General features: G+C 33.6%; 2 protein-coding genes across 7 annotated transcripts in view; one reads left to right on the top strand and one right to left on the bottom strand.

Annotated features, from left to right (window-relative positions):
- Positions 1–11,108, bottom strand: part of ghrhra (growth hormone releasing hormone receptor a) — a 25,696-nt gene extending 14,588 nt beyond the window's left edge. For 3 of the 4 annotated variants that reach the window (XM_077559329.1, XM_077559330.1, XM_077559328.1), the window contains exons 1-2: positions 5,327–5,626; positions 813–921 (exon numbers count right to left, since the gene is read on the bottom strand). In XM_077559329.1, coding sequence (XP_077415455.1) covers positions 813–921; positions 5,327–5,437 — 220 coding nt within the window. In that variant the 5' untranslated portion in view covers positions 5,438–5,626. Of the gene's footprint in view, positions 1–812; positions 922–5,326; positions 5,627–10,958 lie in introns of those variants that run through there. The other variant, XM_077559331.1, reaches the window with a different exon arrangement.
- On the top strand, positions 5,610–14,747 carry cfap300 (cilia and flagella associated protein 300). Of its 3 annotated transcripts, XM_077559333.1 has the most exons (8): positions 5,610–5,722; positions 10,863–10,913; positions 11,017–11,098; positions 11,961–12,024; positions 12,090–12,247; positions 12,307–12,479; positions 13,865–13,931; positions 14,005–14,747. In XM_077559333.1, the coding sequence occupies exons 1-8, from the start codon at positions 5,694–5,696 to the stop codon at positions 14,134–14,136; spliced, it is 756 nt and encodes a 251-aa protein (XP_077415459.1). In that variant the 5' UTR covers positions 5,610–5,693; the 3' UTR covers positions 14,137–14,747. The 3 variants fall into 3 exon arrangements, with proteins under 3 accessions (XP_077415459.1, XP_077415458.1, XP_077415460.1); XM_077559332.1 differs by lacking the exon at positions 5,610–5,722 and having other exon boundaries at positions 10,720–10,913; XM_077559334.1 differs by lacking the exon at positions 5,610–5,722 and having other exon boundaries at positions 10,820–10,913; positions 10,995–11,098.
- Positions 14,748–14,810: the final 63 nt, after the last annotated feature.

Below are 14,810 nucleotides of genomic sequence, written 5' to 3' on the forward strand. Positions count from 1 at the left end.
ATTTATTTACTCATAAAATTTTCATATTTTTGTACCATAAACGGCTGTTTCCGCTAATTTGCATCATACTAGTTTCAATACATGGTTTTAATTACCATACTGATAGACGATTAAAAAAATTATAATTCAATGCATTTCTAAAAATAATCAGTTTTTATTTATTTATTATTATTATTATTATTATTATTATTATTATTATTATTGTTGTCAGTAGTAATTCCATCAATAATAAATGAAAAAATTAAATGCGCTTATAATAATTACTACACCAAATTGATTAATAATAAAAACTAAGGCTTATATCATACAATTATGTGTATACATCAGATTTTTTTTTTTTAAAACATGAAACAGCAATAAATCTCTTTTTAACTTAAAATTGCTAACATTTAGTGTTGTTTAGTCATATTAGCCACGGCTAACGTAAACTTGTACATGTTAAATAGGGTCGGATATTCAAAGGGGGCGGGGCTAGCGAAGTGATGCTAGATTCAAATCTTGCTAGCTGTTTCAAACCTGAAACCTCCCCCTTTATAAACATCATAAAGTAGGAGCGTTTCAGCCATGCAACTATGTTGAGCGTTGCTTTCCTTTAAGACGCGCTAATCCAGTATTAGTCTTAGACTCCTAGTGTGGGAAAATGCTTGCAGTTTGATGATTAGCTTTTGCTTCGGCCTAAAATAGATCCCAGCTAAATTAGATTGCACATCTTTCTTGAGAAAAACATTTTAGAGCGTGTTGTTGTTTGTCACGTGAGGCGTGTGCGTTGATGTGTTTTTTGCGTGCGACGCATCATCAGCAAAGGCGCCCACCGCCGCGCGCCGTCTGGTTCTCAACTTCTCTTCTCCTCGCCTGGCTGCAGGTCTCGCCGGCCCGCAGGTGCTGAGCAATGATGGCGCAGTCCGGATGGATGGCTTCCATCTTGAAAGTATGACACAATACAGATGCCATCGGATCAAACACACACTCATACACAACATCAAATGGCTACGTTTTCACTCGGTGTAAGAAAGTGAAGCAAGATAACTCATTCACTGCCATTTTTCAATTTTTGTTAACAAGAGTATAAAAACCTATAATTTTTTTGTACATTTATACATACATACATAAAATTTGTGATTAATCGTGAGTTAACTAGTGAAGTAATGCGATTAATAACGATTACAAATTTTAACCACCTAATTCCCCTATTTTTTTAATAATCTTCTCTTTTAAAAAATAAACAAACATTTTTTGTTTAATTTTTTATAATCTTTTTATTTTTTAAGAAAAGATTATTAAAAATTAGGGCCGATTACAATTTTTAATCGTAATTAATAGCATGACTTCACTAGTTGACTCACGATTAATCACAAATTTTATATCTGTTCTAATACAATTTAAAAAAAAAAAGGTTTTCATACTCTTGTTAAGAAAAATGGGAAAAAATGTTAAACTAATAGAAATAGTTCAAATGAATTTTTGACATCTATATCTGTCAATGGCAGTGAATGAGTTAAGATAATGACATTCACCCCCCCCCCCCCCAAAAAAAAGAAAACGAAAAATAGGTGGCAAAAAAATTTAAAATAAAAAAAATCCGCACTTATTTTGAAAAAAAAAATCTTTTTTTTTTAACACAGTACACACATTCACATACTGTATTAACAAAAGACAAAGATAATGACATTACCCCCCCTCCAAAAAAAAAAAGAAAACGAAAAATAGGTGGCAAAAAAACTAAAAAAATGCACTTATTTTGAATATTTTTTTTAACACATTAACACATTACACACATTCACATACTGTACTGTATTAACAAAAGACAAAGATAATGACATTACCCCCCCCCCCCCCAAAAAAAATCTGTACTGATTTTTTAAAATTATTTTTTACACATTAACACATTACACACACATTAACAACAAATAACAAATTAACATAATAATAATGTACTATTAACTTTTAGCTAATGCTCATGCTAAAAAGAGGCTAATTGTAGGAGTCGCATGTTATTTTTCATGTTTTTCATGTTATTATCCTTCCTCCCCAATCCTTTTAAGCACAGGTGTAGGTGATCAGGTTGATGGCGTGGAAGGTTATGCGTTTTTTACGAGGGATGCCAGAAATGGAACATTGAAACGATCTTTTGGGACGTTCGAAACACCTCCCCACAGCGACATCTGGTGGCCAAGTGTAAAATATTACAATTAAACAGTAGATCAATGTGTCAGCTCCCAAGTAAGGAAACTAACTATTGGCTGTCTGTCATCACCTAATTTACACAACTGCCAATCGAGCTGTAATTGTAATGGACGCCATAAGAGAGAGAAATAATATCATGGGAAACAAAAACTGAATAACCCCCACCCCGTCAAAATAAGTACAAATGAGCTTTTTGTTGCTGACACTTAGTTTGTTTTTAATTTTGCCTCTCAACATGACTTAAATGCTATGGTGGGATGGGCAACCATTCATTTTGCAAAAATAAAACCATATACTGCAGCTGAGCCGTTTTAAGTTGTTAAAAAAGCGTTCGCCACTAGATGGCAGACATCGCCCAAGAGTGCACGACTGCATCAGAAAAGATGAGAGAGCGGGTCCAAGTTAGGTCAAGAGAATTGAGAATTGAGTGGCAATCAATCATGAAATGTTTCAAGTGAAGTAAACTTTTTTTTCACAAGACCCGCCGACAGTTCATTTGACGTGAATGACGAGTTACTTCATTTTGTGTCCTCCAAAAAGATTAATATTCAACATTTAATAGTGTTGAAAACGTGTATGGTGTTTTAATGGCGGCTGTTCACTTTTTACAATTTCACTAGCTTGTACAGCCTCAAGAAAAATACTGTTAACATTGTTTGGTATGATTCCACAATCAATTTTTTCATTCCGGATATTTTGTGATCACCTTGGAACAATAATCACAAAGTAATCATTGAATTGGTTCATAAATTTCCTCTTTATCATGAATTACCAGATGGTCCTTCATGAAATAGTTTGGATAGATTGGTTTTGCCTTGCCTTTATTCAATACTTTATTTATTATACCCCAGGTATTTTTTTGCACTACAGTTTATTTTTATATTTTTATACCTAGAATCTGCATCTTTTGTTCTATGTCTGAGAAACATTCTATATAGAAATTTCTATTTTCTTACAAGCATTTTTCAACCCATTTGTCATCCAAGGATTCTTATTTTTTTCCTGCTTTGTGCATGAATTGTAATCTTTTTACAATATTTATTATATGAATGTGTGAGTGTCGTTATGAAAGAATTATAGGCATTATTTAAGTCGTTTGTAAATATGTAATCCCAGTTCTGCCTCTTCAAATCTTCTCTTAAAAGTTCTACTGCTTTTCCAGATGTGTCTTTTATGATGATAGGAGGGTTTTTTTTATACTTCATTTTTCATATATTATAAATACAGGGAGATGATCACTTATGTCTATTGTAAATATTACCATTTTTTTATTTGTATATATATTACTGTGGGTATTGATCCTTGTAGGTTGATTCTATTTTTTTTTTTTTTACTGTTGCTTCAACATTTCTGTGACGTCACAAATTTTTGAGCACCAATGTTTGAAAGATGCTAACGCTAATGCTAACAATCAAGATAGATAGAGACGTGTTTACACAGTTCGTCAAAGTAAGATTTTCCCATGTCAAATTGTATGCGTTCTGAGAGAGCCCTAATAGAAAGGAGTGTGAATTTTGCATGTTAAGAAGCTAATGCTAATGCAATGATTAACTCATTCGCGGCCATTCACGGCTAAAAACGTCAAAAATTCATTTCAACTATTTCTGTTAGTTTAACCTTTTGTTAACAAGAGTATGAAAAGCTAGATTTTTTTTCTTTGTACATTTACTGTAGAACAGATATCAAATTTGCGATGAATCGTGAGTTAACTAATGAAGTCATACGATTAATTACAATTTAAAAAATGTTATTGCCTGTCGCCCCTAATTTTTTAGAATCTTTTTTTTTTTTAAATGAATTTATGGCAGTGAATGAGTTAAGGAGGTTGAATATTTCTATTTGTGAACTGCGCTACATCACACACGGTCAGGGCATTCCGCAACGTTGGGACAGGGATTAGAAACTACTTAATTCTTCTGCCTTATAGCTCTCTAACCATTTTTTTATTCGAACATCTTTTTTTTCTGAGAGAAAATATAATATATGAAAATATCCGAATATCTAACTGCAGAACGCCATGAGCACAGTAATTGGTAGCAAAATCCCACCTTTGCTCTGTTCTGTATAATTTGGTTCAATTCTTTGTAGGGCTGGGTATCGATTCTAATTTCCTCAATCGATTCACAAGAGTTCAGTTTGATTCGATTTTGATTTTTTTCTGAGTCGATTCGATTCACTTCACTTCAATCCAATATTGATTAATTATGGAACTTAATTTTTTTCTGAAATATCAAGGTCATGATAAATACTCCACGCAATATACATAACATAACATGGTAATACGCAAACTAATTGTAAATGTAAATGAAAACAATTCTGAATTGTCTTTAAATGCAATAAGTCAGGTCTTTCATAAATGTAAGAAAAAAAATGAAATTCATGTGAACAGTAAATGTCAAGAAAACAGTAAGATACCCCCCCCCCCCAAAAAAAAAATTCTTAGGGAAATATGAGAAAATGAGATATTAAAATAATCAATTCATGGTTTAATGAATCGATATCAGGCTCAAAAAGGAAAATCCAATCGATATTGATTGTTCGATTTTTTTTTCAACCCAGTCCGAATTCTTTCTGAGGAGGATAACAGTCAGCAGTCACCTTACTCCGGACCACTGGTGTGATGTCATCAAATTACGGCAAGATCTTGCCTTTATTTGAGGTTAAATTCTTGACCTTCTGTAATAGCTCTGATATAGCAATTAAACTTGATCTCTTTCTTCCATCTTTTTATGTTGAAAGCAATTGTTGCTGTCTGACTGTTTTATTTACCTCTCGACAATATCACACTTTGGGTTTGAGGAACAGTCACGACCTTCTCATACCGCCTGATACTGCAACTTTGCAGAATCTCGAGAGGGCTCGATAGTGACCCTTGATGACCTACTGTAAAAAAATGTGTCCATCACTTTAAATATGAATCAAAGTTGCTAAATACAGTATCTGAAAGGTGATTGAAGTCATTTCGAAATCCACTCAACAGTTTCCCGTCTGATTATTTTCATGTAGATGACATTATGACTGCATGGTCACGCCTGCCTAATGAACACTAATTAGTGTCACCAGCCTAATGAGGACATGTGGGCTCCATGCAGCTAAAAATAAATAAATAAATAAAGATGTCTACAAATGAGATGACACTCACCGCGGGGACACAAAGACACAGGAAGAGCAGGAATATCTCCCGATGTTTGGAAAATATTTCCCGATCGGGCCTCTTGATGTGCCTCATAGTGGCGGTGATGATGGCGATCATTCCAGAGTATTTCAGTCCCGGGTGTGTGTGCAGCCCCGCTATGAAATATGCACTGTGTCAACCTAAAATAGATGACTGCCAGATGAAAACTTGAGTCGCTCTCTCTCTCTCGTTTTTTTGCACGCCCTCCCTCTCGCTCTCTCTGAGAATCAGGTAAAGGCGCATCTCAAGAGAGGCAACAAGACTGCGCGGCCCATTTAAAGACACGACGTGCCTCCTCGGCGCTAATAAGAGGCAATCGGTCACGCGTTAATGAATGTCGACGAGCGGCGGCGGAGGAGGCGTGTACGTATGCCCCGGACAAATGCGTGAGCATGAGCAAATGGGCTTGATTTGATTGAGCAGACAGATAATTGAATTTCGTTCATTTAAAAAGTCTGTCCCTTTCCATGGATTCCTGCAAATGTTCTGTCATCGTTAGGCTCCCGCTGTACATCGCTTGGCGTTGTTGGCTTTATTCATTTGTTGATTTTCTAATTCTTATATTTGAGCGAGGCATCTTAACTCATTCACTGCCATTGACGGCTATTGACGTCAAAAGTTCATTTGAACTATTTCAATTAGTTTAACATTTTTTTCCACTTTTGTTAACAAGAGTATGAAAACCTAGATTTTTTTTATTGTACATTTAGAACAGATATAAAATTTGTAATTAATCAAGAGTTATCTATTGAAGTTATGCGATTAATTACGATTTGAAAAAAAATCGCGTCAGGCGGTTACATTTTTTTAATTGTAATTAATCGCATGACTTCACAAGTTAACTCACAATTAATCACAAATTTTACATCTGTTCTAAATGTACAATATGTTTTTCTAGGTTTTCATACTCTTGTTAACAAAAGTGGGAAAAAAAATTTAACTTACTAGAAATAGTTGAAATTAATTTTTGACGTCTATAGCCGGCGATGGCAGTGAATGAATTAAAATCACATTTTGGTGTGAACTATTGAAGTCATGCAATTAATTACAATTAAAATTTTAATCGCTTGACGCGATTAAAGAAAAGAATATTAAAAATTAGGAGCGTCAGGCAATTACATTTTTTAATCGTAATTAATTGCATAACTTCATGAGTTAACTCACGATTAATCACAAATTTTATATCTGTTTTAAATGTACAATAAAAAATTCTAGGTTTTATACTTTTGTTAACAAAAATGGAAAAAAAATAAACTAATAGAAATAGTTCAAATGAATATTTGACGTCTATAACCGTCAATGGCAGTGAATGAGTTAAATGGATGGCCCACCAGTCTAGATATGGTGTAGTCTTAATAAGTAAGTGTAGGTGCTTGCTTTGTAAGTCCATCAAATTTTCTGTTTGAAGAGGTGTTTAGTTGTTTTATGTGGATAGGCCACCCATCAAAACGCCTGTTGTTAGTAAATTTAGCCTAACGTTGTGGTAGGCTACTTAAATTAATAACTTCCTATTTCTCTATTTGAGGGAGGCAGATCATGTCCTGAAGTGGATGATCGACCAGTCAAAGTGACTCTCAGGAATTTTTAATACACACATTAAGGCACAGCTTCTTAAATCCATGCAATTAAAAAATGTTGAGTTTTTTTTTATTTGAGGGAGGTGTTTAGTTTCTTAAAAAGTTGAACCACGGGGCCTCTCAATGGAGGCGTTAAAGGTGTCTTAAGTGGATGACAAACTAATCGAAAAGGTTCGCAGTTTGATGCAGTGTAGTTTTAAATTAATACTAACTTGCTCTAAGCCTATGCTTGTTCTTTTTAAATAGCAAATTTAAAAAAATCTATTTGAGGGAGGTGTTTAATTTAGTCTTAAGTGGATCAACCAGGCGAAACACTATCAATGTGATACAATAAAGTTTTAAAGAGTATCTTTAGCATAGGCTAGTGGTTAACAGTATTCATAATATTGAAAACTTTTTTCTAAGTTACTCGAGGGAGGTGTTTAGTTGTCTGAAGTGGATGACACACTCAGCAAAAGAGGTTGTTTTTTTATGAGGATCTTTAGTTTAAGTTGATCCTTTCTATACTATGTCTATTAAATTAGGTATGTGTGATTTTTCTATTTGAGGGAGGTGTTTAGTTTTTTACAAAGTTGACCCCTAGGGCCTCTCAATGTGATAAAGTGTTGCCTTAAAGTGCGTCTTAAGTCTAAATTAGTGCTGCTTGACTCAATCAAAAATATCAAGTGCTTTCATTTGAGGGAGGCGTTTAAGGTGTCTTAAGTGGATGACACACTAAGCAAAAAGGTTCTCAGTTTGATGCAGTGTAGTTTTAAATTAATACTAACTTGCTGTAAGCCTATGCTTGTTCTTTTTAAATAGCAAATTAAAAATGGTTTTTTTTCTATTTGAGGGAGGTGTTTAATTTAGCATTTAGTGGATCAACCAGGCAAAACACCTATCAGTGTGATACATTAAAGTTTAAATTTGTATCTTTAGCATAGGCTAGTGGTTAACAGTATTCATAATATTGAAAACTTTTTGGGGAGTTACTTGAGGGAGGTATCTAGTTGTCTGAAGTGGATGACACACTCAGCAAAATAGTTTTTTTTTATGAGGATCTTTAGTTTAAGTTGATGCTTTCTGTTCTAAGTCTATTAAATTAGGAATGCGTGATTTTTCTATTTGAGGGAGGTGTTTAATTGTCTAAAGTGGATAACCCACCTGGCAAAACATATCTCAGAGTGAGTCAGTAGAGTTTAAATGAGTATTTTAGGGCTATGTCTCTGCTTTGTAAGTCTATAAATTTGAAAATACATACAGTATGTTTTTTTAAATATTTGAGGCATTTCACATGGAAAAACAACTATTAGAGTGATGCAGTGCAGTTGATGCTCTGAAACCGAAAGCAGTGCTTCTTAAATCAATCAGAAAACTTAAAGATTTTTTATTTGACAAAGGTATTTAATTTTCTTAAGTGGAGGACCTGCCGAGCAAAACACATCTCAGCTGTTTTATTGAGCATCCTAAGTCTATGTGAGTTCCAATCAAACTCAAAATGTCTTTTTTTTGTTCCATTTGAGGGAGGCATTTAGTTTCAACTGAATGACCTACATGGTTAAACACCTATTCATGCGATGCAGAATACCTTTAATGAGAATCTTAAAAACATAGTCCAGTGCTTTTTAAATCAATCAAATTGAAAACTTCTGATTATTTTTATTTTTTATATTTTTATTTTTATTTTTATTTTTATTTTTATTTTTATTTTTATTTTTATTTTTTATTTTTATTTTTTTTATTTATTTATTTATTTATTTATTATTTTTATTTTTATTTTTTTATTTATGTAATTATGTATTTATTTTTTTATCCTGGTAAGGCAATTGAAAACAGACTTTCATTTACAATGCAAATCTTAAGCCTATAAAAATGTGTCTTATTTTCAGTTTGAGGGAGGCATTTAGCAGTCGAACCCACATGCTGATATATCTCTCAGTGTGATGCAGTGTAGCTTTGATGAGTATTTTATTTACGTCCGTGCTTTATAAATCTATCAAATGTAAAATGTCACAATGTTCTAATTGAGGGAGGCGTTTGGTTTGTTACGTGGATGACCCAGCAGGGGTAAACACTTATCAGCGTGATGCAGCATACAGCGGTTTTAATGCGTCAAAGCGAGATGACGACGCTGGGTTATGAGAAGATGACATTAATTAGCCCTGGGCTTGCTGGCGGTAATGACTTACTGACAAACTGAGGTCATCTTGTGATTAGAGGGAGAGTCGCTCTAAACTCCTCACTGTTATTATGTGCATTATTTTTTAACATTGAAGATGATTTGCGGTGTCAAACCTGCTCGTTTCCGGCATAGTTAAATCACCACACAAGAGCAAAGCCACGACTCACAACGTAAATATGACAAGTGATGCGCATGATTGAAGGCCCCTACCTTTGCAGGAAAGGAACATTATTTATTTTTCCGAGCCATGTAAACAACCTTGGGAGCAATGCATTTAGAAATATGTAAGTTTAAGAACAAGCCAAGGCAGTTTGTGATGACATATGAAAAAAAAATAAAAATAAAAATGGCAAATGGATATTAGATGTTTACATTGCTCAGCTGTTTCTTAAAATGAACACCGTACGGTAGCTCAAACTGTCAAAGAAAGTTTGGCTTGCACATTGAATACTATCAATATTGCTGGCTCAGTGGCTTGGAAAATGTACTGCACATCAAGCCAGCCAAGCACAAAGTCGTTGAGTGTTTATTACCTCTACCAAGGACGTAATGGAATGCATCGGTGTCGGTTATTTATTTGGAAGTTTTTTTTTTTGAGCTGGTGCCGTTTACTCATACATATATTTTATGACCCTTTACTTTCATTTTAGAATTAGATAAATATCTGTCAAAGCACACTACAAGTATGAAATATAAGTTGAAGTGACAAAAAACAAGAATAGGAAGAAAGATTTTTTTTTTCAAGTTACATTTATATACTATATATAAGTTACATTTATATAGTATATAACAAAGGCAAAAAATGAATAGTATGATAAAAATACAATCTTTATTTGTAAATACATTTTATGTAAAAATTCCTGGCATTGTATTTTTAATAAGATATATTTGTCAAAATGTTATACTATTTTACATTAAATATAATAAATGAACAATGGATTTATGAATACATGTTTTTTTATACAATTTCATAGGTAATTATTTTGATATAGACAGTAACCTGGATTTTTTAAAATTTAATATATTCAGAAAACAAAAAATCAAATTTAGTTTACATTCAACATAACAAATTAACAACATTGTATGGATAAAACTATATAAAATAAATACTTTTTAATAGGTTTCTCTAAATTTTATCTCTGACTTTTTTCATTATTTATTTTGTTAGGAATTTGTCCTTTTTTAGTAGTAAAAATGATTTATTTATCTTTATGCAATAAATAAGAAAACATGTATTTTAAACAATTGTTCAATTTTTTTAAAATATTTTAATTAAAAAAAACTTTAAAGTATTTTAATCAGAATTTTAGAATAATAATAATAATAATAATGCAGCCATGAAATCTGATGTATTTTATACTTTTATTCAAAACGCTGTACGTGTATGCATGTCCTAAAGCTGCAATTTCAAGAGTAAATAATAAATAAATACGCAGTCTACATAATTGTATTTATTATTTAGACTTGTCAATGTCAATAGCTGTATAATGTCATGTCGTAATTACCTACGTTAGATCATTCTTCCAGAAAAAGCTTCCTGACAAACGTCTGCGCGTCCGTTGTCAAGGCAACGCAAAAGCGTAGTCTGAGCACACTTGTCTCTGATTGGTCAGTTTTCGCCAATCAGCACGTTTGCTAGGAAGTCCTCTTTCTTCTCTCATTTGTTTTTCTATAATAGCTTCGGTTCAGTAGCACAACAAACTAACATGTCCGGAGATACAAACGACTTTGAACGAACTTTTTCCTTCCGTCTAATTCCCACCAGGAAGTTCTCGTTCCTGGAGGAAAAGGAGACCGTTGCTCTTATGATGAAATGGTAAACTTTGAGACAGGTCGTCATTGAAAGAATTTGTAAACATACTCTGTTCTATCGCCATCTTGCGTATAATTCTTCTAGTGGTGTTTCTTTCTTCTTTCAGGTCCATGCTTGGAAGGCTCTCAGCACAAACGTTCAGCTTTGACCAGAAGTTTCACCTTTACGATAGCGAGAGGTTTGCGCTGGTAATACATGACGTCACTCTCCTGGAACTCAATTACAAAAAAAAAAAACTTTACAAAAAAAAAACTTTATTTGTCCACTAAGAGTAACAAGAATCCAATGGCTACTACATTATCAACAATCCTGAATTATTGTTTCATTAATGTTAGCGTTTTTCCCCTCTAAAATTGGTTTATTTTGAATTGTTTATTTTTTGTAATTGTTTATCCTGTAATAAATAATATAAAATATTAGCAAAATAAACAATTTTACATTTAAAATGCATATTTTGTGAAATAATTCATTAATTATGTGACTACTAATGAACATTTTAACTTTACAACGTTGCTAAAATATTTGTTTATCAATTCTACTTAAATTCAATCCAAAATAATGAGCATTCATTATTATTATTATTATTATATATTATTATTTTAATTATTCAAATACACTATGTTACACATGTTAACCTCATCTACGATTAAACTGGCCTATCTGTCTATTTAAAAAATCTCACCATTGGCCCAGTATTACCGTGGGTATAAAAAGTCTACACACCCTTCATACGGACAGAGATAAAACACCGGCTTGCGCTTTTTGTGAAATGAGTCAGCAGGAACACTCAGTGTGGAAAAATAATCACAAATACTGCAATATAGCAAATAATCCGCAATATAAGTACAATTAAACTGATCGTGTTAAAAGCTAACTGTGATTATAGCGAGGGACAAATTTTGAGAAAGACCAATAGACCAGAAAGTGTGCTATAATTGTCCATCCTTGGGATATCTTGATGAAAACATGCCACAAACATGTTATGTAGGATTTGTTAAAAATTGCTGACAAAACTGCAGAATGCTTGAACATCTTCACTCTCCATTGCAGTGCTTCTTCACAGATGCCAGCGTGCTCTCCAGTGCGAGAATGACGGTCACCTGGGAGCCTCTGGGTAAGTCCTGTCATCTTACTTGTCACCTCAAATATTTTGCGCTCTGATTTTCCTTTACGCCACAGACAAACCAGTGGCGTCAGTCAATGTGGAGGTGGTACCATGCACCAAAGTCTCCATGGACTTATTTGATCCCATCTACACTTGTGGGATTGTGGCGCCCTCTGGACATATCGCCAGATGCTTCCACGAAGTCTACCCGGACTACGACAAACTCCGAGAGGTGAGACTTCACCACTTTGTTCGTTTCCCCTCCAATCGGATATTTCCGTGCGGCTGCAGATGTTGCAGGATGAGGACTCGGAGAACTACCACATACTGGGGAAGGCCGAGCGAGGGGAGTTACTGTTTCGCCTTTTCAAGCATCTTTGCCTCGGAGGACAGCTGAATCAGTACGAAGACACCGTCGAGCCTTACATCAGCGTCACCAAGAAAATGTACAAAGAGCTCATCAGGTACAAAAGGTCCGATGTCTGGTCGGTGCTGGATTTCACTTTCCTTTCTTTGCTTTGATCCTTCCTCGGGTCCCTTGACAACCTCACAACTCTAGCTGGATTCTGAAGTATTCGGTTGAGGTAAACGGTATGGGACTTTTAATAGGTTTTAGGTGAATTCATGAGTACACACTCACATGCACGCACACATGCACGCACACACACGCACATGCACATACTCACGCACATGCAAAAAAAAAAAGAGAAAAAAGAAAAGAAAAAAAAGAGAGCGATGATGATGACATGTTGAATTGGTAAGATTACAGAATAAACAATACTGTGCTTTCTCTAAAAAAATTTTAAAAAAAAGTACAAAATGTCCAAGACAGAAAACACTGTATCTGGTTCAGGGTTCGACTGTAACAGACAATGTTTATATTGTGTATTTTTCCCCACATTTTGAAATACTGAGCTTTTAGATTTTCTATGCCGTCTACTTGCGAGAGCAGTGCCAGATTGTGAAGGTGGGGTTGGGGTTGAAATAGCACCCATAAAGACAATAAAAGCATTTTCACTTATGGAGGCAGCACTTCATACACTACAACTACACTATGTGGATACATTGGCAAACAGTTTGGTCGTGGAGGATTTGTTTGTGACTTTTGAGGTAAATATTAATCAAACTGCAATAGGACAACTTTGCCGCACAACAATAATATATAATGTAGTTAAGATAATAATAAAAAATAATATTGATGATAATTACATAATGTTATGTTAATAGATATTTATTTAGACTTTGACATAAACATAATTATATCTATCATAGTCATGATTTTACATTTAATTTGATATATAAATAACAATTAATAGTATAATAAAAAATACAAACAATTTATATTTTTTAAATGGATTTACATTTTTGATTTGATAGTTTATTTACTGTATTTATGTAAGAAAAAAATCCCTGGCATTATTTTTTTTAATCATTTATATTTTTGTCAAAAAGTTACAATATCATACAGTAATTATAAGTAATGTATTTATGAATACATATATTTTTTTTTAATATAGTTTCATAGGTAATAGTTTTTGGTATATATATATATGTATATATATATATATATATATATATATATATCACAACAAAATTACGATTTAGTTTTCTTTCAACAAAATAAACAAATAACATCAATAAGAATCCGCTCCTTCCTTGACAATCACACTATGTTTTTGTGGTACAATGAAAAAAATAATACATCACGGTATATTTTAGGTGGAGCTGCAAAAACACAATATTTTACATTACGGTTTCTCTACTGTAGCGCGTAGACGTGCGCTACTAAATCGCTTAGTATGCAGAGGTAATTCATCAACTGTCATTTTTTGGTGATATTTTCTTGCAGTGTTCAAAAGGATCCAGAGACGAAAAAGATCGCCGTCGCGTCCATGGTGCTCAAAGTCCACGTCTATGTAAGTCTAGCGTTTACTCCTTTTGATGTACACTGAACCAACTACTCATCTATTCTATGTCTTTCCCCTGTAGGATGAGTCGGGCCAGTGTTACCCTGGCAAACGAGACGAAGAGCAGACGTTTGCCTACCTGATTGTGGACCCCTTCAAACGGCACGTGACGCTACTCTGCCACTCTTATGGTGTTGGAATTATGTCCTTTTAGTGGTGTACATGATGTAGGAATACATTTAGCCATTCATAACACAGCAAAGACTCCATTTTGGTTCACAAATATAACTGTGGACATGCACAATCTTGAGAGATAAAAAAAAGAAAAAGAAAAGAGTTCTCTACCATACAAAAACTGCATGGATCATACACAAAGCATTTAACTTTTAGGAGAGTTTAGCAGAAAGGCAGCATTGTTTTGAGTCTTTTCTTGTCCTTTTGTTTTTTAAATGGGTGGCAGTGTATTGGGATTTTAAAGGTTACACATCATCCCTACGGGTTCACATGCAAAGACTGTGCCCTTTCTTTCAAAATGGAAGGTTAGCTAAAATGGACGGTCTGACAATATTACTAGAAGTTGTGCATTTATTCTTTATGCAGCTCAATTTGTGATGATAGTGTATTTGTTCTTTTAATGCATGTAAATGATCTGGTATTGGCTCTGTGTTATTCAAGCATGTCTGAAATAAATAGATAATGATAATAATAATATAATATAATAATAAATAGTGGTTGTGTGTGATCTAAATAACATTTTAGTGAATTTTAGAAACCAAGTGAGTTACGCAATATGCATTACATACATAAAGAATTCCAAGCACTTCACTTTTTCCACATTTTGTTATGTTGCAGCGAGAATTTAAAATTATTTTCTTCCACCACATTCGG

Source organism: Vanacampus margaritifer, chromosome 2, assembly GCF_051991255.1.
Source record: "Vanacampus margaritifer isolate UIUO_Vmar chromosome 2, RoL_Vmar_1.0, whole genome shotgun sequence".
Classification (NCBI taxonomy): Eukaryota; Metazoa; Chordata; class Actinopteri; order Syngnathiformes; family Syngnathidae; genus Vanacampus; species Vanacampus margaritifer.